At 36.6% G+C, this 22583-nt stretch overlaps 1 protein-coding gene and 1 non-coding gene across 2 annotated transcripts; both read right to left on the bottom strand.

Moving 5' to 3' along the window:
* Window positions 1-3302: 3302 nt before the first annotated feature.
* LOC145575446 (uncharacterized) lies at window positions 3303-5034 on the bottom strand. The gene is made up of 2 exons (XM_081633317.1): window positions 4362-5034; window positions 3303-4270 (listed from the first exon to the last, which is right to left on the bottom strand). Exons 1-2 carry the CDS (start codon window positions 5032-5034, stop codon window positions 3303-3305), a joined length of 1641 nt encoding a protein of 546 aa, XP_081489443.1.
* A 16862-nt stretch (window positions 5035-21896) lies between these two features.
* On the bottom strand, window positions 21897-22002 carry LOC145577255 (small nucleolar RNA R71). The gene has a single exon (XR_014098713.1). It is a non-coding gene; the product is annotated as a small nucleolar RNA R71 (small nucleolar RNA).
* Window positions 22003-22583: the final 581 nt, after the last annotated feature.

Here is a 22583-nt window from a genome sequence, read left to right on the forward strand (position 1 = left end):
AGCTAAAGCGTTGCTTCCAAGGTTCTTATGCTTGCGGAGCTAGCTTGAATTGCATGATTGGATTCCCAAACTTCGCTCCATCAAACTCCTTGAATGCGCTCGAGCTTCCTCCTTGATAATTAAATCTCGGGAAACTCGACACACCTACAAAACAAGTCAAAGAAACGAAGAAGCGGGAGAAATAGCCAAGAAATGCATAAAATAGAAAGAAAACCATTAAGAGCACGCATTTCTCTAAACTAACACACAAACACGTAAATCAAGCATTATTCCCTAAAAATTCGACATAAAAGACTAAAAATGAGCACAAAAATATAGAGAAAAATCTAGCCTAAGGGTGTCATAAATGACACTCACCAGGTATAGCAAATTCAGATTTTAGACAAATGATAAATTCCTTGCATCCCAAAAGCCGTAAAGTAATACTCCATAGTAAGGCAGCAATAGGGCACAAACACCCCAGAACAACAAGAAGCAGCAGCAAGATGGCGGAAACACACCACAATAACAACAAGCTTACTGCAGTAGACAACTTAAATAGAAAATATTTCCCTATGGTTAGAACCTCCTCCTTGTCGTCAAAATCTATGTCTATAGGCCAATCCGGAAGTGCTTTTGGTCGTAAAGACTTAGATTGTTTCGGGATCTCTTCTGATGGTCTTCCACATTTTTTTCTTTCTTGATTATCCTGTGGAGCTATTGCTGAAGTTTTCACAGCACCTGTTTCATGGTTCTGGATTCCTCGTGTTGCAGGTTTTGGGCGCTCAGGAGGTTTGTGAGAAGTAGAAGGGGAGTTCAATGAGTCTGGTGCAATTGAATGTGGAATATTAGGTGGGATATTAGGTGGGACTAAAGATAAAAATTTTGGTGGGTATTTTTTCTGCTGACCTTGCGTAACTGCTTCCTTAACTGAACTCAATGTTGAACCAAGAGGATTTTTCCAAATGGATCCTAAATTATTAGGTGGTGGTTAGTCACATTTTGTAGTGGTAATGGGTGGAGAAAAAGGTCCCCATTTGTCATCCCTAAGAACCTCAGTTTGTGGTAACTTTCTAGCTTGTTTTTTGGTGGGTTGTGAAGCTTCAACAGCAGAAGAAGTATATGCAGCTTGTTTTTTGGTGGGTTGTGAAGCTTTAGCAGCAGAAGAAGTATATGTAGTAGTGGTTATTGGTGACTGTGATGAGACTGGATCATGTGATTTTGTTGTGGCAGCAAGTATGTCCCTTGCTCTCTTGCTTCGATACATCATTTTTTACCTGATAAATTCGTAAGATAAGTTATTAAAACGAACATAAATAAAAAATCATATAAGCATGTCAATAAGATTAATACATCAGAATCGAATTAAGAAACCATGCGAGACAACAAAAATATTAAGCCAAGAAAACAAAAGTATTAGTATACATAATCTAAAGTATGAATTAAGAAAAATAAATGAGCAATATACTAGAGTTGAAATATTAGGAAAATCCAACACTAAAAGTTATAAACAAATTATTCAGGTACATCAACAAGTCCCTAGGCTTAGTCTTCACGACATGACACCATCCTTTTTGTATCACATCCTCAACATAAAAAACTTGTTTTGCTTGAGATGAGAAAACAAATGGATCATCATGCAAAAATCGACCAGTGTGCATCAATTTTGAGAAATTGACACGAACAACTCCATTCGAATTTTTTTTGACACCCTTACGAATATCGACCAATTCACAACGAAACAATACAACCTTAAAAGAACCATAATAATCTAATTCAAAAATTTCTTTGAGTTTTCCATAGTATTCTTGACCCTCGGCTTCAACCATGACTCCTGAATTTGAGTTGCTCGAAATCTCTCACGATCCACAATATCAAATTTGTAACCATTGATAATAACACTTTTCATCTTTTTCCCGCGGTTACTCAAGCCACCAGCTAAGGCTTTTCTTAACTTTCCTTCTACTGTGCTATCATCTAAATTATGAACCTATAATTCGAGTAAAATAAAGTTAGACTAACATAGTTGTATAAAATGAAATTAAAATAAACCCTAAATCTAAAAGCATATAATCTGGCTTTGCAACCAATCTGCAAATTCATTAATTATCCACTGATTTTCAGTAGAATCATTATCTTGAGATCCTCCAACATCCTTCTCTTGCCGTTTTTGTTTTATAAACTCACTATTGAGATTGAAAATGTTATGTTAATAACCAGTAAATATTCAACGCTTTAAAGAAACACATAATGCTACTTACTCAAGCACCGGTGTCAGTTCATCAGAATGAAGTAAAACATAGCGATGTGCTTGCTTTAAACTTCTATCATCTAAACAGACATTTTCTTTCTTTCCATCGACACGACCACCAGTATTATACAGATAGTTGTCAATGTTTGATACGCCATCTTCATTCCTTCTAGGTCTATTGAATATAGTCTCAACACTTTCTAAATATCTCGAATAGAATGCAATTGTCTCCCACAAAAGGTAACCTTCCGCTATAGATCCTTCCGGTTGCACTTCATTGCTTACATGAGATTTTAAAAAGGCCAAGTACCTTGAATTATATTAACGATTATGTATGTGAATGTGAAAGACTAAAGAAATTTAGTAGTAGTAGTAGTAATAATAATAATAATAATAATAATAATAATAATAATAATAATAATAATAATAATAATAATAATATAAAAAATCACCTTTCAATAGGATACATCCATCTGTAACGAACCGGTCCGCCAAGTCTAACCTCATCCACTAAATGAATTAGTAGATGAACCATAATTGTAAAAAATTTTGGTAAAAATTCTTTTTCTAACTTGCAAAGAGTCAACATGAGCTTTGATTGAATGATATCTAATTCTCTTGTATCTATAGCAGTTGAACATATCTTTTTAAAAAAGTCTGACAACTCCTCAAGCAAGTCAATAACTCTTGTGGCATTCGACGCCCTTAAAGCAACCGGGAGGATATCTTGCATGAGAATATGATGGTCATGACTTTTCATATTAATAAGTTTCCGTTGCTTTAGATTCACACATCTTTGCAAATTAGATCCATATCCATTAGGAACTTTCATATTTTTCAAGACTTTCAAAAATCGTTTTTTCTCCTCATTAGACATGGTGTATGCAGCCGGCGAGATGTAACCTTGAGGGTCGATCCATAGATGGGGCTTTATATTCAACTTCTTTAAGGCTTCTCTGCCACTCTCATCATCTCTACTATTATCCATATCTAAAAGAGTTCCTAATAAAATATTGGACACATTCTTTTCGATGTGCATAACATCTAAATTATGTCTAAGAGGATTACGCTCCTAGTACTCTAATTCAAAAAATGTACTTTTCTTTTTCCACAGAACATCATCACCATCGGGATCGCAATCATCATCAAGTTCATTGGCAGCTTTTCTCCCTCTTTTTTTAGGAACTTTTTTTGACTTCCCATATACATACTTTACCCCTTCTTGTTGCTTCAAAAATTCGGCCCCGCTAGTACGAATCGGAGCAATACCATATTCTTCTTTCCCATCAAACAAATTAGCTTGTGAACGATACGGGTGATCGATAGGCAACCATTTTCGATACCCAGGGTAGATAATTTTGCCACCAAATCTATATGAATACGTAGAAGGACAAGCTTTGTAGCCTTTCGTACTCCAACCTGAGAGCATGGCATATACCGGAAAGTCATTAGTAGTAGAGTGTAGGGCTGCTCGCATTTTGAAGTTGCTTCCACTATAAGAATCAAAAGCGTCAACACTTTCCCACAACAATTTCAATTCATGGATTAATGGTTGCAAGTACACATCAATATCCATACCGGGACCAAATTTACCGGGAATAATTATAGAAAGAATAAAGGATGATGATTTCATGCAAAGCCATGGTTGTAAATTATAGGGAATAAGGACCACCAGCCATGTGCTATAATTTGTATTCATAATACGATATGGATTAAAACCGTCACTCGCTAGGCCCAATCTAACACTGCGAGGATCAACAGCAAACTGTGTATATTTTTTATCAAATTTTTTCCAAGCCTCGCCATCAGAAGGCTGTCTTAGAATATTATCATCCTTATGATTAAAGTGCCATCTCATGTCCTCTGCAGTTTTAGATGACATGTAAAGCCTCTTTAATCTAGGGATAAGGGGAAAGTACCGCATTACTTTAGCTGCCTCGCCTTTCTCACATGCTTCTTTTCCTTTCTCATTTACATCACCCTCTTTTCCTTTCACACTTTTCCACCTTGATGTATGGCATACATGACACTCACTTTTATCTGCGAATTCGCCCCAATATAACATTGCAGTCATTTGGACATGCATGGATTTTCTCATATCCTAAACCCAAATCATTTATTATCTTCATACCTTCATAATAAGACGATGGAAAATCCTTAATAATGGGAAATGCGTCAATTAGAAGTTTAAGCAATTTATTAAATGACTCAGCAGACCAATGGAACATACACTTTAGGTGAAACAAGTGCAATAAAAATGATAGTTTTGAAAAAGTAGTACACCCATCGTACATGCCTTTTCCAAAAGCTTCCATGAGATGTTTATACTTTGCCTGTTCTTCATTTGAGAAAGTTGATTGATACTCATTATCTACCTCGCGATTTATGGTAAACCCCTCATCCATGTCATATGAATTTTCATCTTCATTAATTGGTTCACTTAATGATGGATCTTGAGGTTTGTCGGTTGGTTGTGTATTAACTTTATAAGCTGCTTTTAGTAACCCGTCCATATCTTCTCGACCTACTTCCTTTGCTAGATTGTTACTTAGATCATGGGTCTTACTCCCTTCATCTTTACGATGAAATATCCAATTTCTATAGTTTTTATAAAAACCATAAAATAAAATATGCCCTCCTACTTCTTCTACAGAATTCGCTTTATTTAACTTGCACTTATTACATGGGCATTTAGTTTCCCATGAATTTGGTAAAAGAGTCTCTTTAGCAAGTTTCAAGAATTTCATGCAACCTTTATAATAACCAGGATCACCTCTTTGTAAATCAATCCAACTAGTATCCATGTCTACAAAGAAGTATATAGTTTATTATAAACAATAACATTATAAAAAATCATATTACAAGCATCCATAAAAAAATAAAAATAAAAAAAACTACAAAAATCAAATTAATGTATCTAGCTAGTCTATATAACATTCCTTTTTATCATGGCATTTAATAAGGCCTTAAACGAAGCAAATAAATCTAGAAAACACAGTAAGATCATCCATTATGCAAGACATTTGCTTTGCTCAACAATTCATGAACATGATATCTAAGTATTGTAGTATGTCAAAAGGGATTTTTAAAGAGGATCTAAGATAAAGTACCTTCTTTTACCGCAAAAATACACTAAGAGCAGACAACCATGGGAATCAAGCTATTGAACATGGCTGGAAAAACAGATAAGGTTGTGTTAGTAAACTTTAAAATTTTAAAGGATGCAAAGTCTTTAAGTATGAATGCACATACACATATGTATGTCATATGAAAAGGTTTTAAAAGTGCATTATACAATATTAGTGAGCTAATATCTAAGGTAGAGTGTACCTTCTTTTGCTTCAAAAGTACAGTATGAGCAGAAAATCGTGCAAATCGAGCTCCCGCTGAAAAAACAGAAAATATAGTGTTAGTAAAAATTAACGTTTCATTATATACTTTCATTCCGGGTTTATGTTTCGTGATTTGGATATCTTTCTATCACTCTTTTATCAGACTATATTTCTGCCACTAAAAGACTAATATGAATAATTAGAGCACTACAATATACAAATGACTTTGGGGAAAAGGGACAAGTGAAAATGAGTAAAAGAAAACTTCCTCTATCTGATCAGAGAGACAAACGAGAAAAAAAGGCATACTGTCATGGACCCAGTTAGCACCTCAGCCGAACCCATCAAGGTTTACACTAGAAGGTCCAAACACAAACAAGCAGCCCATGGTCAACAGGAGAACAACGGTCAGCAAGGCAAGGGTCAACAAAAGGGTCCTTGAAAGGGACGGTTAAGAGAAGTCAACAAAACAAGAAAGAAGAGACAAATCTAATTAAATAAGAATTAGGGAAAGCACTCAACCTAGTTTCAATTATGTCAAGTATGGTTTTTGCTATTTTAGTGATTAGTAGTCACGTGTAACTATTAAACAGTCATAATACATTGCTTAATTCCGATCCTTGACACATACATACATGAAACATAAGCCATGAAGGTGATCAGTAACCCAAAATAAGTGGTTAAACTCAAGGATACCAAATTGGAATCGTGGTAGGTTAGGAGTCACACAACACATCATAAACTTTTGAAAAGTCAATTTGTTTTGTAAGTTAAAATTTACATTATATATAATCAAGCCTATTTGGACATAATGATTTACAGCATAAAAACTGTCAATATAGTTGTTGTTTAACGCCACGTATATCACTATGCCAGCATATGTAGATTTCTTTTTGGCAAGTTACGAATAATGGTGGGTCAGCAGAAAAAATGAGATAGAAGCACGTAGAAGGACAGAGGAAAAGGTCTTATTACCAAAAATTCTATGAGAAAGGCTGAACTAAAATTAAGCATTTTGTTACTTTATCACAAAGAAAAGTAGCAAATACTACTGAAAACTTCCTTTGATCACTACAAAGGAATATCTTGGCATTATAAGGGGCCACAAATACATTATCTACATACTCTTATTATTTTTTTTCAAAAAAAGTGCTCTAGCAAGTTAACTACATAAATAAGTGTTAAAACTATAGTACTATGTATCTGATAATAATTTGAATTACCATTCAGCTACTTTAAGCTATCAAGGAAGATAACCAAGCAACAAGAACAAGCTAAATCGTCAAATGGCAATATCAATCACATTTTTTTTATAAGATTTTTCAAGTAATATATGAAAGGATATTAATGATCAAAGCTTGACCACATTATTCAAATGTGACATATCAATACGAGAATGAGTGAGTAGCATAAGTATCATAGACATAAACCTGACCAACGCATACAAACCTAACACCTAACGTTTAACGGCTAATGGCTAATGATCAATTATCCTTTTCTCCCCTGCTGAAAACCAATAAGCAAGGCACATGGAAGCATTCCCTTCAATTGATCCACCAACCCCTCAATATCTCTAGCAATATGTACCAAGAACACAAGGACCATACAAAAGAATTTGAACCTCAATGCCATAATCATAATAAAAGACTGAACCTATAACAATTACCCCATATTCAGTAATCCCACCTCCCGAAAGTCGAGTTTCAGTAAATAATGCTACATTGCCATTATATAAGGCCCTAGAAAATGCCATAAAATTAATAACAAACACCCATTAAAAAAACTACAAAAAAAACAGGAGAACCTTAATTTTTAAAGTAGAACTCACGAAAAAAAGACATAAAAACAAATTAATTTATCTAATTAAGGGAAAAAAATTACCTTGCAACAAGAGACTGATTCTTGTTCTACTCCAATTCAAAATCAAACACATGCAAAGAATGATACACAATTTTAACGAAATTTTAGGAATTGTGAGATGTTAGGGTAAGCCAAAAACGATCGATATATAAATATCAACAAAATTGTAAAGCAAATTGAAGATCAATTACCTGAAATTTATGAAAGTGACAAGCAAATCCCCTTCAAATTCGTTGAAGTTGAGCGAGAAACACCCTGAAACGCTGATGATTAAGGGCAGTTGAGTGCGAGGAGCTAGAGCAGAGAATAGTTGTAATTGATGATTTGATGAATAGGGCATCACCGCATATCAGTAATTAGGGTTTTTTTTTTGAAATAATTGGGGGTATTATTTTAATACAACCCGCAATTTTTTTCCCCTAAATTTTAAAATTGCAGGCTCAGCTTAAATCACGAGTATGGCATGTGGTTTTCTCGACACTAAAATGTGATTTTATCGACGCTTTTCAGTGTCGAAAAGTTCTTCAACTTGGAAAAGCGTCGAGAAAATACGGAACCCAAAATCGTACACTGACGCCATAACCACGGCGTTGAGGCAAAAGCGTCCAAAATACACGGGTTTTGTAGTAATGTAGATGTTACCCAATTATACTATTGAAGTTAGAAGTGAATACTCTATCAACTTATCAATCGACAAGCATTGTTGTATGGGTTGCAATGTTGAGGTTTATGTTAATTTTGAGCAATGGAGACAGTTGTTACAGCCTAGAGGTTTTAGACTAAGAAGTTGAAGTAAAATTGAGTACATGGAGTATTGTTTTGGCACTAGAAGGGAGTCCCAAAGAGGATTTAGTAGAAGTTAAACGATGAAGAGCTGCCTAAGAGTGAAAATATTTAACCTTTCGTGTCCTCATGTAAACTTTGGTGTTAATGTAAAAATACTATTAGATGGCCATGATACTAGCTTCATTGTGTGCATTGGAATGTTATAATATTAAAAAAAAATATGATTAGTTGAGGTGTGTATGTGTGGAGATACATAAAATTGCGGAATTACGAATGATGATGTTAGGGGGAACGTTGGAGTTGCGGCTGTTGAGAATGAAATTAGGGAGAAACTATGACATTGGTTTAGGTATGTGAGTTGTATAATTTGAATGGCCTTAAAGTTGGAGTTGCAGGTGTTGAGAATAAAATTAGGGAGAAAAAATAACATTGGTTTAGGTATGCAAGACTGCGTGTTATATAATTTTGAATGTGCTTGGGGAGATTGAATATGATGATATAGAAAGAGTTGAGGTATATATATATATATATATAATATAACTTGAGGATAAGAGGGCGGATGGAAGGACATTATTGTTGGTACGTTGCGAGATAGCTTGTATAACCTAAAATATTTAGTGAACCTAGCGTAAACTGCTGTACCAACACGATTTTTTTTTTTTTTTTTTGTAATGTTGTTTAATTGCATTTGTTTTATTTATTAATTATTTTTATTAGTGAACAATTCCCTTGTTTTAGAATTAGATAAAATTTAATACCTATTGGTTATTATTGTATCTACGTCAAGGAAGTTGCAAGCCAATTAGTTTCAAAGAACATGTTCGAACCAATTCTAGCTACAATGGTAAGTTGTAAGGTAATTGCTGTGTAATATTGAGTTTTGTGTTTTGATACTTTCACTTTACTTCTATTGGACTTGTGTAATTCAACGAATTTTATGTTTATTTAGCTTTAGGATTACAATGGACTTGAGCTATTCATCCTCAGATAATGAGATTTCGGATGGTGATCTTGATTTGGTGATAACAACTTACACTTTAACTTATTATGATAAGGCGAGAACTTTTACTAATTATTACTTTATGGTAACAAATTTAGGCACTGGGGCTAGATAAAAAAGGAGAAGGGATGGTCAGCAGGTATTAACGGACACCCTAATTATTTCACTTGTGTTTTAGAGAGCTTGTGATGATTTATGTTACATCCCGAACTAGGTTTACAGGACAACATAAAGTGTTAGAGCTAATGGGAAGCTTGTAGAACTTCGCCCTGAGATTTTTGAGGTATCATAAAGTTTAATTTACGCTATCTGATTCTGCTAGTTTTATTTTACTGAAGTTTAAATTTCAAAGTTATGTAGGTTGCTTACTGCTTGTATTCAACAGGATGATCACTTGACTGTGGGCGGGTTAGTTAAAGCTAAAGGTGAAGTCTTGCTATATCAAGCAAGGGGTAGGAGTAAGGTTTGTTACTTTTTTATTATATAAGTTTTAAAAATGGTAAGACCATTCGTCTCTATGTTGAATGTGGTTGACTCGAAATTTTTGCATTGACATGTACTACATGCACCAAATTTAACATGCCGTATTGAGTCATTTGGTAGAATATGTCAGAAGTTGGATGGAAAAAGAAAGAAGTGGGTGCACGACATGGGATTTAGGGGACTACTTTATCTAGCATCAAGCATGCAACTTCCTAAACTGCTAGAATATTAGCTATTGAGCCGTGTTAATCCATTAAACAAGATTCTACTGTCTCCTAATGGTATGAAGCTAAAGTTGTCCTAGAATCAAGTCCATTGGGTCTTAGGCCTTCAAAAAAATGGAAAAGTTGTACCATAGAAGAAGAATGTGAATGACAAGCTGCGTCTAAAGGTTGAAACGTTGTTGAAGAAATACGGCTAATCTTGGGAGACCACCAACAACATATATAAAGGAAGGGTATATACTGCTAAGGGTATACACGTTAACTCTTGCCTGATGGAATGAGTTGAGGGTGAGTGGGAAGAGGACGAGGAAATCGAATTTAAGACACTATTTCTTCTTTTGTCACTACACATGGTTCTTTGCCCGACGTAGTCACCACGACTGTCGTCTGATCTTGTCCCTGCACTGACATGTGCAATGGAATGTGATCAGTATGACTGGTGTAACCTAGTATTCACAAAATTTATCGGTAGTGTCATGAGCTTTTCAAAAAGGTTTTATGCCAAGGCTATGCTGGTGGCAACGGGGATTATTTGTTGTTCATTGTAGTTAGTGAACTGATATCGTTCGAAGCATACATTGTGAAATATCTTTCTATCTCGCACAAATAATTAACATTTTTGTGTATAGGTTTATTATCTGGACAAATTTGAACATAGACCCTATGAAGTGGTCTGTTTATCCAAGGTTAAGTGTATGGGATATGCAAAACATTAGCGCTGCTTCCAAGGTTGATCGTCTATATGCAAACAGTGATTACGGAAAGCTAGGGGTAAGTAATGATAGATTCACCTCACTCGTATGGTAAGTAATTCTTCATTGATATCGCAATCAGACTAATGTTTGTGTCCATGCTTAGATGTTGGATTTGGCGTACAGGGAAAACATCCAAGGGATTCCTGGGATAGTGGCGGTCCTTTTACCGATGCCAATTTTTCGGTAAACACTAGTAATCGTAGTTATTGGTCAATACTTTTTCTGATATTAATGATTTTGTGGTTTTATACGTACCCGACTATCACCAGGTATGTGCTTTTGGATCAGCGAAAACGTCGCATGTGAAGCCTAGGAGGAAAAGGAGACCGGATCGCACTGGGAACCTTGGTTTGTAAAGTGTATCGCTCCTATAAATGGGAGTTTCGGTATAGACATAGATATGCCAATTCTAGGGGAAGAACTTCATGATGATTCTACCTCTACGGCTCGTAAGTCCACTCGTACTCTGATGTGTTAGGTTGGATGAGTGAACAATGTATTCAGTTAGTTGTGACTCCATGATTAGCGGCATTGTACTCTACAAAACTAGAATTACATTTTTTTTATTAACGGCATTGTACTCTACAAAACGAGAATTATTTATTACCTTTTTATAGTCACTGGTTTAGTTGAGACTTAATAGTCTGTATTTGCCTATGAGGCACATCCACTTTCTTCTGGGCTAATGTTATGTAGTATAGGACCCACGTACAAATTCACTTGAACTCATGTGAAAGAATACAACTTCATTTGGCCAAAATATTATACATACCAATATAAAGAGCCGTAAAATTGTACTTTAACTAGCCCTACATTATTATATAGGGTCTAACTATCCTATTCAATTTACATTAAGAAGCCCATTGGGGTTTTCAGTTTAAAGCCCAAACACATGTTACCAATAATGGGCTAATGTTACTCGTGCAACAAAAGAAAAATTAAATGGGAGTGGAATGTCACACATTCATATGGGCCGATCATGACAAGCTTTTGACTAATAAAGTATTGACATATTCCAGCTGTTTATATCACCTATGTGATGAGTGTCATTTATGGCACTCATTTAGCTTCTTTAAGGATGATTTCTCTTTGATTTTACATCTCTTTTACCTCTTTTTCTTTAGCTTTACTTGTATTTTCTCTATTTTGCATTTTCCTTAGTTGCTTACTTTCTTGCTTTTCTTAGTTTATTTTGCATTTTCTTCTTTACTTGTTTCTTTTCTTTGATTTTAGGAAGTTGGTGATGTTCAAGAAGCTCATTGGCGTTCTCTCAGGGTATTCAAGGCCAAAGATGCATCCCGGTTCCTCCCTTTGAAGCCCAAAAGCAAAGGCGTGCAAGGGTCAAGTCTTTAAGGCCGTGCTCTCATGTCGCGTGGACATTAAAAGACGGTCTTGACCCCACCATAAGGGCTTCAAGAAATTGCCTTAGCAACATGCATCATATGGAGCACACGAGGGCATCTTCGAGCGCACCTAAGGCTCATCCCCTGCTCCCATGGCGCGGCCGTATGCGAGGGAGGAGCGGCCGCACGCCTCTCCTCCCCCTATTTCCGTACTCATTTTGTTGCGGTCGTGCTTAGGGGTGAGAGGCCGTGCCTTTTGAGGTTTCTTTTGGACATCTAACTAACTTCTCCTTAGTTAGTTTTACTATATATAGATTTCATTCATTTCTAGAGAGAGAATAATCTTATAATTGAATTAGAATTAGAATTTGATTAGAATTTTAGAGAGAGAAGCTCTTGATTTTGTGATACTGTTCTTAGTTTTTAGAGAGAAAAATTGGTGCTTGATGATTGTGATATTGTGATCTTCATTCCTCTTCGATATTGATCCAAAGTTTTTTAAGAATTCTTTCCTTTTTAATGCAATTTTATGTTTGATTTTGATATATTGTTGAATTTCTATTGTTTAGCTTGATTTTGATTGTTGATATTTAGATTACAATGTTGATGATGAGATTGATGATTACTTTTGTTATGCTTTTCAATTTGACCATGAGTAGTGAGTAGTTCCATTGCTAGGGATGTGGTGAAGCATGTATTGGTGATAATTTATAGCTAATTTGGGGTTTTTGATTGAATTGTTGATGTGATTAAATTGGTTGATGAAATTTGTGCATGTGTTTGATTTGAAGAGGAGTAGCTAACCGTGATGATCATGCTAGATTGCATAATAGCTTTCAATGACACGAACAATTGATTTGGATGTTATTGTTATTGATTGATCTTGATTTGCGATTTTCCTTTGAAGTCATTTTTAGAGACATCTAACTTGACCCTAGGAAATAGGTTTTCTTGAGTGATTTTGATTGCAACTATCTTTTTCCCTCGCATTGATTAATTGATCAAATTCCCGCCAAATTAGCAAGTTTATCATTGTTGCATGTGGATCCTAAATTCCCTAGTGTTTTGATTATTGATTTCATTTGTTAGTTTGAATTGAATTGATTTGATAGCATAGACCAACCCACCGTTTTATGATTTCGGAATAGCTTAGCTTAGACCTTAGCAATACCGCCTTCCCTTAGGTTCGACCTGGACTTGCCCCTATACCTAGGGTTGGGTTTAGTTTTACAAATTTTTTTGACCAGGAAATCTAGACACCTACGACCTAGGTTTATACTCGTGTCAAAAATGGCGCCATTTCCAAGGAACGGCATGGTGATTTCTATTGTTGATTGAGTCTATTCTATTTTATTTGAAAAATAAAAAAGATTTTCTTTCTTTTAGGTTACATTTGTGGCCGTGCTATTGATACTTTGCTTTGAGTTTTGTTTGCGTAGGGCACGAGATCGAAATTTAGAGCCATTTGATCCGAAAATTGAGAGGACCGTAACAATGATAAGGGTTGCCAATTGACGTGGGGAAAACTATGTCGTTGAACTAATCCTCCCTACGGTCAAACAAATTTATAATCACTCAACTACCTAAATACAAGTATAGAGGTAAGTCAAGGGTCGAACCACTAGGAACGGTTATGTTCAAGTATTTCTAATTAACGCCTAAGCTAGGTCGAAGTCTAAAGTGAAAGGTGACATTATTCTACTTCCTAAATAAAGAACCAAACAAATGAAACACTAGGGAATGGGGATCAACATGTATTCATGATAACCAAGGTAATTAGGGAGTCAAGCAATCCAAGCAATGCAAAGACAAATAGTAGGAGCAATTAGAGGCATTCAACTAATCATCCTCACACTCTCTAACATAGATTTCTCTAGTGCTAAACAACATGAAGAAACATAATCAAATACTCAACTAATTATGATCAAATCGATATCAAGTGGTCATGTCAATCAATTCAATCATGCATTCAATGCTAGCAATCATGGTTAGCTACTCCAATCAAACTTATGCAACATGCAAACCTCTATGAATCAATTTAATCACAACACAAGAACTACTCAAATTCCCAAATCAATCTCAATCCATCAATTACACATGTTTAACCAAACCCTAGCAAGTAAACTACTCAAGAAACATGATCAAATCTACTATCAACTATAGAGAACAAGAATCAACAAAATATCAAGAACAATTACTCTAATCAAACATCAAATATCAAAATCAAACCAAACAAACATCAAATTAAACAAAGCAATTGAATGAGATAGAGTTTAGAAATGCTCATTGATAATTAGGAAGATCTCCAACACAATTGTCACACTTGCATCTTCAATCTGTCAATCACCATTGAAATTCTTCACTTTCTCTCTCTAAAACTACTCCTAAGCTAGCCTAATCTAGAGAGAGAAGCTCTCAACCTAAGAGAGTGAAAACTATCCTAAAACTAAAGAATTACATGAATCAAGAATAAAGGAAACCAAAAACTATATAAAAAAGGAGAAAAGAAGCTTAAAATCGTAAAAGACCCAGAAACCCGCGCCCGCGGAGAAATCGGCCGCGCCCGCGGAGGGGAACGGACACCCCGAAAACCGCGCCCGCGGCCCAAGCTCGCGCCCGCGGGGCCAAGGCCCGCGCCCTCGGGGAGCCCTCGGGACAACCGCGGGTGCTTACTGCCCAAATACGGCAGTTTTGGAGCAGCAGCAACCCCGCGCCCGCGGGTACTGTAGCCCGCGCCCGCGGCAGTTTTCCTGGGCCAACTTCAGAAGGCTGTAACTTCCGATCTATGAATCGTATGAAGGCGTGCAACCTATCATTGGAAATCTCTTCAAGTCTAGTTTCCAACCCAACTTGAATCACCCTAATCCGATCCGTAGAACTTGAGATATGACTAAAACAATGCACAAAGGTCCTATTTGATACTTTGCAATCCTTCGTTTTCCTTTGTTTCAAACTCAAATTCAATTCCGAAAAGTGCATATTGATCCTAGTGGGTGCTATTTTCAATTCCCATGCATATAGCCCGCGACGTACCTACAAAACAAGACAAAGAAACGGAGAAGCAAGAGAAATAGCCAAGAAATGAATAAAATGATAAGAAAACCATTAAAAGCATGCATTTCTCTAAACTAACACAAAAACACGCGAATCGAGCATTATTCTCTAAAAACACGACATAAACGACTACAAAGGAGCATAGAAATATAAAGAAAACATAGCCTAAAGGTGCCATAAATGGCACGGATCAAATTCCCCCAAGCTAAACTTTTGCTCGTCCTCGAGCAAAACAAAATCCAACCCAAGGGAAAAATGATGACATTATTCAAGCAAAAAAAAGAAACAAGAGAACTAGAGAAGAAGGGAATATACACTAACTCACTTTCGTAGGAATCACGGTCAATTTTAGCAACTAAAGACAAGCCATTTAAACCCCTAGATCGCCCTAGAGGACGAGTGATGCTCTCGTAAGGGTATCCTAAGAGTTTACCCATAACTCTCATAATAATACAAACAAGGCAAAGCATGAAAAAGAAAAGAAAATACAAGAAAAGCAAACAAATGTTCATGAAAGGACTTTTGCAAATGTACAAGCACAAGTGGATGCAAATCTTTCTAAACAAGTAAGGGAGTGCACGCTATAAGATACCTTAGGTTGACTGAAACATAAATATGCTAAGCATAGGAACTAGTTATCACACTCCACTTTCATCCCAAACAGTCTTACCGCGTTCCCCCTACTAATCTCATATCTCCCCTTAGTGAGCATCTCATAGATTCCGCGAAGGAACCGGAAAAAAAAAAATCAAATTTTTGGCTACTCGACATCTTGACTTCGCATCCCCTTTCCTTAGGCAATGACCCATGATTCCCTCCCCCGAATAGTGACTCAACTTTCTAGGTCGAAAGGTCTTTGCCGAAGGTTGTAACGTAAGGCATAAAGGGTGAAGGTAGGCTAAAATTTTTAAAATTTGGCGGTTTTCCTAAAAAGTGAAGCAAAAGGGTGATCAATCCTTAACAACATGATCAAGAAATCACCAAACAAAAGCAACACCCCCAAGCTTATTTGAAGCTATACTCACAAGAAATATATACAAAAAGCGTAAACGCTTCTCCCCCAAGCTTAAATGTAGCATTGTCCTCAATGCTTAGAAGGAGAAAAGAATACATCAAAATATTTTTGAATTTTCACTTTTTCAATCAATTTTTTTTCTTTTTTTTTTACTTAAACTTGCAATGTCCTCGCCTTTTGCTAAATTCGGACGGCTTATTCTATAATGCAATTTATTAGTCCATGCCTTTTATGATTAAGGACGGCTTTTACTCATATACACTTGCCATTATTCACAAAGAAAACTTAACACAATCTTGCACTCATAAAAACCAAACATCCAACTTCACCACAACAAACTCCATCAAATATGGTCAATTTGCTTCACAAAAACAAGAAAAGAAAGAAAATGAAACAAAAGGCCAAAGATCTAAAGATGTGGCTTGAAAAGAAGGAAATAGGCTCAAATGGTTGCAAGAAGGCAAATGGAAACCCAAAAACAAATATGAAACAAACTAACCTAAAAATGAAAAATACCACCCCGAAAAAGGTGCCTTTGTCCTCCCTAGATAGCTCGGTCTCGGGTTTAAGAATCATACATCAAGCTTTATAGATTAGGCTTGCAAAGTCAATGATCCATGTCGCTCATGCAAGAATATGATGAAAGCTTGAACAAATATAAATCTCACATGGTTGTAGCAAAAACTCACTAAGGTTGTCAAATCGAATAAAGGGAGCAGCTACCAAACATGCCACAAACAAGTAGAATCCGGCTTCATGATCCCCCTAGTTCTAGACAACTACCTTAGCATGCTTTATCCTAGAATCAACCAAACGTAATCTCAAACCGTGCACACCACTACCATTTAGGAAGAAAAGCATTCAATTATACAAGTCCAAATGTTATTATGTCCAAAGCAAGAACAGAAAAAACACATTGCAAATTTGCCTTGATAGAAACAAAAATCTTTTTGGAGTTTTTCAAAATATAAGAACATGGAAAAGCATATACAAAGGTGCATAGCATACATGAATCAACATCCCACCAAACATGATAGAATACCCTCCCCCAAGCTTGAATGAGACATTACACTCAAACATAAATCATATAGTCCATGGGAGGGGAAAACAAGGAGAACAATCCAACAAGCCAACATATGTCCAACATGGCATCAACCATTAGAGAAAGAGCAAGGAAGGATATTACCGGAATTGAGGTGGGTGCGAATACCCGCAAACGACCAAATTAAACCTTTCAAAGCTTATTTCTCAAGAATTGAACCTTGTCTCCATATGCTCGCAAAAATAGGAGTCATCCTTCCTTGATTCTTGATCCAAATCGAAGCACCAAAGTATATCAAGTCATGTACCTAACAAAAGGCACACAAACATTTCCATTAGAGAAAAAAAAGTCTATTCTAAAAACAAAGGAAAAACTAATCTAAAACACGGGTTACTTCCCGAGAAAGGCTTGCTTAAGGTCCAAGCTTGACCATCTAGTAAAATAATATTGCAACGATCGCAAGAGCTTGTCAAATGTACTACTACACATTTCATATGATAGTAAGTATGCACATGACAAAAGAAAGGCATGCAACAAGCTTAGTGCACACCTATGGAGTTGAGAAGAAGTATGCCAAGAAGAAGGAGAGAAGGGAAAAACAAGAATATAAGAAAAAGGAAGAGAAATTAAAGAAAAAGAAGAAGACATACTCTTCCTAACAAAATATTTTTGGTTGAAAACCCCCCCATCATCCTCAAAAGTCATCAAATGAGGCACTTGGGGGACTAAAGGCTTATCAAGAGGAGGGGATATGAGAAAAGAAGGTAATGACATGGGATAGGAGGGAACAAGATCAAGCTTTCTTGAAAATGAGGTGTAAGGCGAAGGAATAGGAATTGGTTGCTCACTTACACCACTATCCATTGAAACACAAGCTCTTTCATCCAATGAACTCACATCAAAAGGGCTCTCCTCCAACTCATCATCATTCAAATAAAGCTCATTCTCAATCACATCCTCCTCACAAACTTCACACCCTAAGAGAGCTCTCAAAAGCTTCAAATCACGATCAAGGTTCAAAGGATGCTCATCAAAGGGTTGAGGGTCAAACTTGGGAGGTAACTCAAAATAAACATGAGAATTACAATCTCCCTTTAAAAAGGCCTTACCATTCTCAATGGTGGAAAATGTAGAAGAGAAAGGTTCATCAAAGGTGAAAAGGGAAGGCAATTGTTTAACATTAGAGATAGGAGTTGGAGACTCAACTTCACCAAACACTTCACTCCCATCTTCATAATCATCAAAAGTAGGCTCTACCTCCTCAAACTTATCATATGGAACCTCTTCTTCATCAAAATCATCTAGGCTCAAGGCCTTACCCTCAAAGAAACCATGGTCATCATGCAAAGGAGATGGGGTGGAAGAAGGTTGGTTTCCAAGATTAAGGTATGGAAGAATGAAATCACAATCAAGGGAGGTGGGTGGGAGAATTGACTCACTAATTGGTTTCTCAACACTTAAAACCTCTTGATCCTCACCACCCTCAAACATCCAATCTCCCATAGAGACTACTTCATCCTCCTCGTCCTTACTCTCTTTCCTAACAACTTCTTCACGCTTCAAAAATTGCAATATCCCATCCTTCATAACTTGAATTACCATTTCCTCAATATTAAGAGAAGCCAAAAATTTTAGTTTCTCTTCAACTCCCTCTAAAGGCTCAATGGAACAATATTCAAATTTAGAAGGAGGTTCAAAATGCAAACTCTTTTTAGGAACGTCCATCTCTACACCCTTTTCCTCACTCGTAGGTTCTCTAACATCCTCCTTGCAAACTTTGGAGCTCTCAAAACAATCATCGTCATCATCTTCCATATCTACCAATGTGGTAGAAACTTCATTTACATTCAATATTGATGACAATTGACTCTCCATCTCCTCATTCTTTCTAAAAACAACCTCATTACTCTCTTCCAACTTTTTCAACATTTCCATTTGGCTTCTTACAATCCCCAAATATCTCATCTCATTTGGTTCCAAATTAGAATTCATCTCCAATTTTCTCAAAGAACCACCAATTTGATTATAAGACGACTCAAAGGTAGGATCTAAAGATTGGAAAGATGAAGAGCATTGAGGAGCATCATGAGGGAAAGAATTATGTTCAAGCATGCAAGGATCAACATTAGAGTTATGAGTGGCATCATCAAATTGGGGAATGGGGGCACAAGTAGGCATGCAAGATTCATCATTCATGGAACATGAACCATAACAATCATCAATGGAAACATTTGAATAACCATGACCACGATCATAACTATCTCTAGCAAACCACACATAAAAGTCCTAAGCATCATCGATTGACAATGCCCGAAATCTACCATTATACATGCTTTCAACAATGTCTCTAGTTTGCTCATTCAAATTATGATAACAAATCTCGCAAGCCTCCCAAATATCCCAACCATGGTAACTAATGAAGTCCTCTAATCTATTAAAGTACACCCAAAATGGCTCATCCTCTAATTGAGGAAACGAGAAATTTTCCATATTATACAAAACAAGCAAAAATCAAATAAAAGAAAAGTATACACAAAGACCTAGACTCAAGCAATTAAAAACACTCAAACATAGACACCGTTCCCCGGCAACGGCGCCATTTTGACGTGGGGAAAACTATGTCGTTGAACTAATCCTCCCTACGGTCAAACAAATTTATAATCACTCAACTACCTAAATACAAGTATAGACGTAAGTCAAGGGTCGAACCACTAGGAACGGTTATGTTCAAGTATTTCTAATTAACGCCTAAGCTAGGTCGAAGTCTAAAGTGAAAGGTGACATTATTCTACTTCCTAAATCAAGAACCAAACAAATGAAACACTAGGGAATGGGGATCAACATGTATTCATGATAACCAAGGTAATTAGGGAGTTAAGCAATCCAAGCAATGCAAAGACAAATAGTAGGAGCAATTAGAGGCATTCAACTAATCATCCTCACACTCTCTAACATAGATTTCTCTAGTGCTAAACAATATGAAGAAACATAATCAAATACTCAACTAATTATGATTAAATCGATATCAAGTGGTCATGTCAATCAATTCAATCATGCAATCAATGCTAGCAATCATGGTTAGCTACTCCAATCAAACTTATGAAACATGCAAACCTCTATGAATCAATTTAATCACAACACAAGAACTACTCAAATTCCCAAATCAATCTCAATCCATCAATCACACATGTTTACCCAAACCCTAGCAAGTAAACTACTCAAGAAACATGATCAAATCTACTATCAACTATAGAGAACAAGAATCAACAAAATATCAAGAACAATTACTCTAATCAAACATCAAGAATCAAAATCAAACCAAACAAACATCAAATTAAACAAAGCAATTGAATGAGATAGAGTTTAGAAATGCTCATTGATAATTAGGAAGATCTCCAACACAATTGTCACACTTGCATCTTCAATCTCTCAATCACCATTGAAATTTTTCACTTTCTCTCTCTAAAACTACTCCTAAGCTAGCCTAATCTAGAGAGAGAAGCTCTCAACCTAAGAGAGAGAAAACTATCCTAAAACTAAAGAATTACATGAATCAAGAATAAAGGAAACCAAAAACTATATAAAAACGGAGAAAAGAAGCTTAAAATCGTAAAAGACCCAGAAACCCGCGCCTGCGGAGAAATCGGCCGCTCCCGCGGAGGGGAACGGACACCCCGATAACCGCGCCCGCGACCCAAGCCTGCGCCCGCGGGGCCAAGGCCCGCGCCCTCGGGGAGCCCTCGGGACAACCGCGGGTGCTTACTGCCCAAATACGGCAGTTTTGGAGCAGCAGCAACCCCGCGCCCGCGGCAGTTTTCCTAGGCCAACTTCAGAAGGCTGTAACTTCCGATCTAAGAATCTTATGAAGGCGTGCGACCTATCATTGGAAAGCTCTTCAAGTCTAGTTTCCAACCCAACTTGAATCACCCTAATCCAATCTCTAGAACTTGAGATATGACTAAAACAATGCACAAAGGTCCTATTTGATACTTTGCAATCCTTCGTTTTCCTTTGTTTCAAACTCAAATTCAATTCCGAAAAGTGCATATTGATCCTAGTGGGTGCTATTTTCAATTCCCATGCATATAGCCCGTGACGTACCTACAAAACAAGACAAAGAAACGGAGAAGCAAGAGAAATAGCCATGAAATGAATAAAATGATAAGAAAACCATTAAAAGCATGCATTTCTCTAAACTAACACAAAAACACGCGAATCGAGCATTATTCTCTAAAAACACGACATAAACGACTACAAAGGAGCATAGAAATATAAAGAAAACATAGCCTAAAGGTGCCATAAATGGCACGGATCACCAATCATTCCTCATGTTCAAGTCCCCCAAGAGAGGGAAATCCATCAAGAAGAAGAAGAAGAACGAGAAAGCATGGGAGCTAATCTGAGAGTAGCATTGAAGGAGTTGGGAACTCCGAGAGCTTATAGGTTTGAAAGCGGGATTGCTCCTCCTACGAAATTGGCAAATGACTTTGAGATAAGATTGGCGATGATCACTTTGATAGAAAGGCGTCAATATAGTAGTGCAAAGCAAGAGAGTCCCCTCAACCATCTTAAGGAATTCGAGAAGTATTGCAACACAATCATGGTGAACGGGGTTTCTCAAGAGTTTATTCGACTTAAGCTTTTCCCTTTCTCTCTTATTGGACGTGCCTTAGAGTGGTTAGACAAGGAGGTGAAGCCAAACTCTTTGAGGACATGTGATGAAGTGATTAAGGAGTTTCTATCTCGGTTCTATCCACAAAAGAAGACAGCCGAAGCAAGAGCTCTCATTTAAAGCTTCAAGCAAAAGCCAAATGAAAGTCTTTATGAGGCATGGGAAAGGTATAAGGAGTACCAAAGAGAGTGCCAACACCATGGGATTCCTACCTATCAAATCATCCAAATCTTTTATGGAGGTTTAAGCCCCCAAGGTAAGTCTTGCTTGGATGCTGGTGCCGGAGGCCTTATCATGAACAAAACGGAGGATGAAGTGGTGGACTTAATTGAAGATGTGGTAAGGTATCACATGGATTGGCAAGAAGGTGAGAGAGAGTCGACAAGAAAAAGCGGTTCAACGGTATATTCAATCAACCATCTAAATGCCATCAACAATTTGTCCTCACAAATATCAAACTTGGGAAAGGAGATGACCTCAATTAAGATAAATCTTGAGAGTGCTTCTTCACAAGCACCAATTCTTCCCTCCCACAATAAGGGGAGAGGTACATCTTCTAACTTTACTCCTCCATGATTCTTCTAATTGTCCATATGCATTTGAGAATTATGATGATGTTGATAATGATGATTGTGAGTAAGTGAATTGTCCACAAATATTTGATGGATGAAGAAACTTTGGGAATAGAAATGCTCACCAACAAGAGAATTTTGATAATTATAACAATGGTGGTTATAGAAACCAAGGAAATCAAAATTTCCGAGGGAACTATAATAATCAAGGATAT

The sequence above is a fragment of the Chenopodium album genome, chromosome 13 (assembly GCF_948465745.1).
Source record: "Chenopodium album chromosome 13, dcCheAlbu1.1, whole genome shotgun sequence".
In the NCBI taxonomy this organism is placed as follows: domain Eukaryota; kingdom Viridiplantae; phylum Streptophyta; class Magnoliopsida; order Caryophyllales; family Amaranthaceae; genus Chenopodium; species Chenopodium album.

Excerpts from the sequence above, each read along its gene's own strand:
- LOC145575446 (XM_081633317.1), bottom strand. The coding sequence starts at position 5,034 with ATGGATACTAGTTGGATTGATTTACAAAGAGGTGATCCTGGTTATTAT. Across the intron at positions 4,271-4,361 it reads TCCATCGTCTTATTATGAAG|ATAAAAGTGAGTGTCATGTA; the intron begins GTATGAAGATAA and ends GCGAATTCGCAG.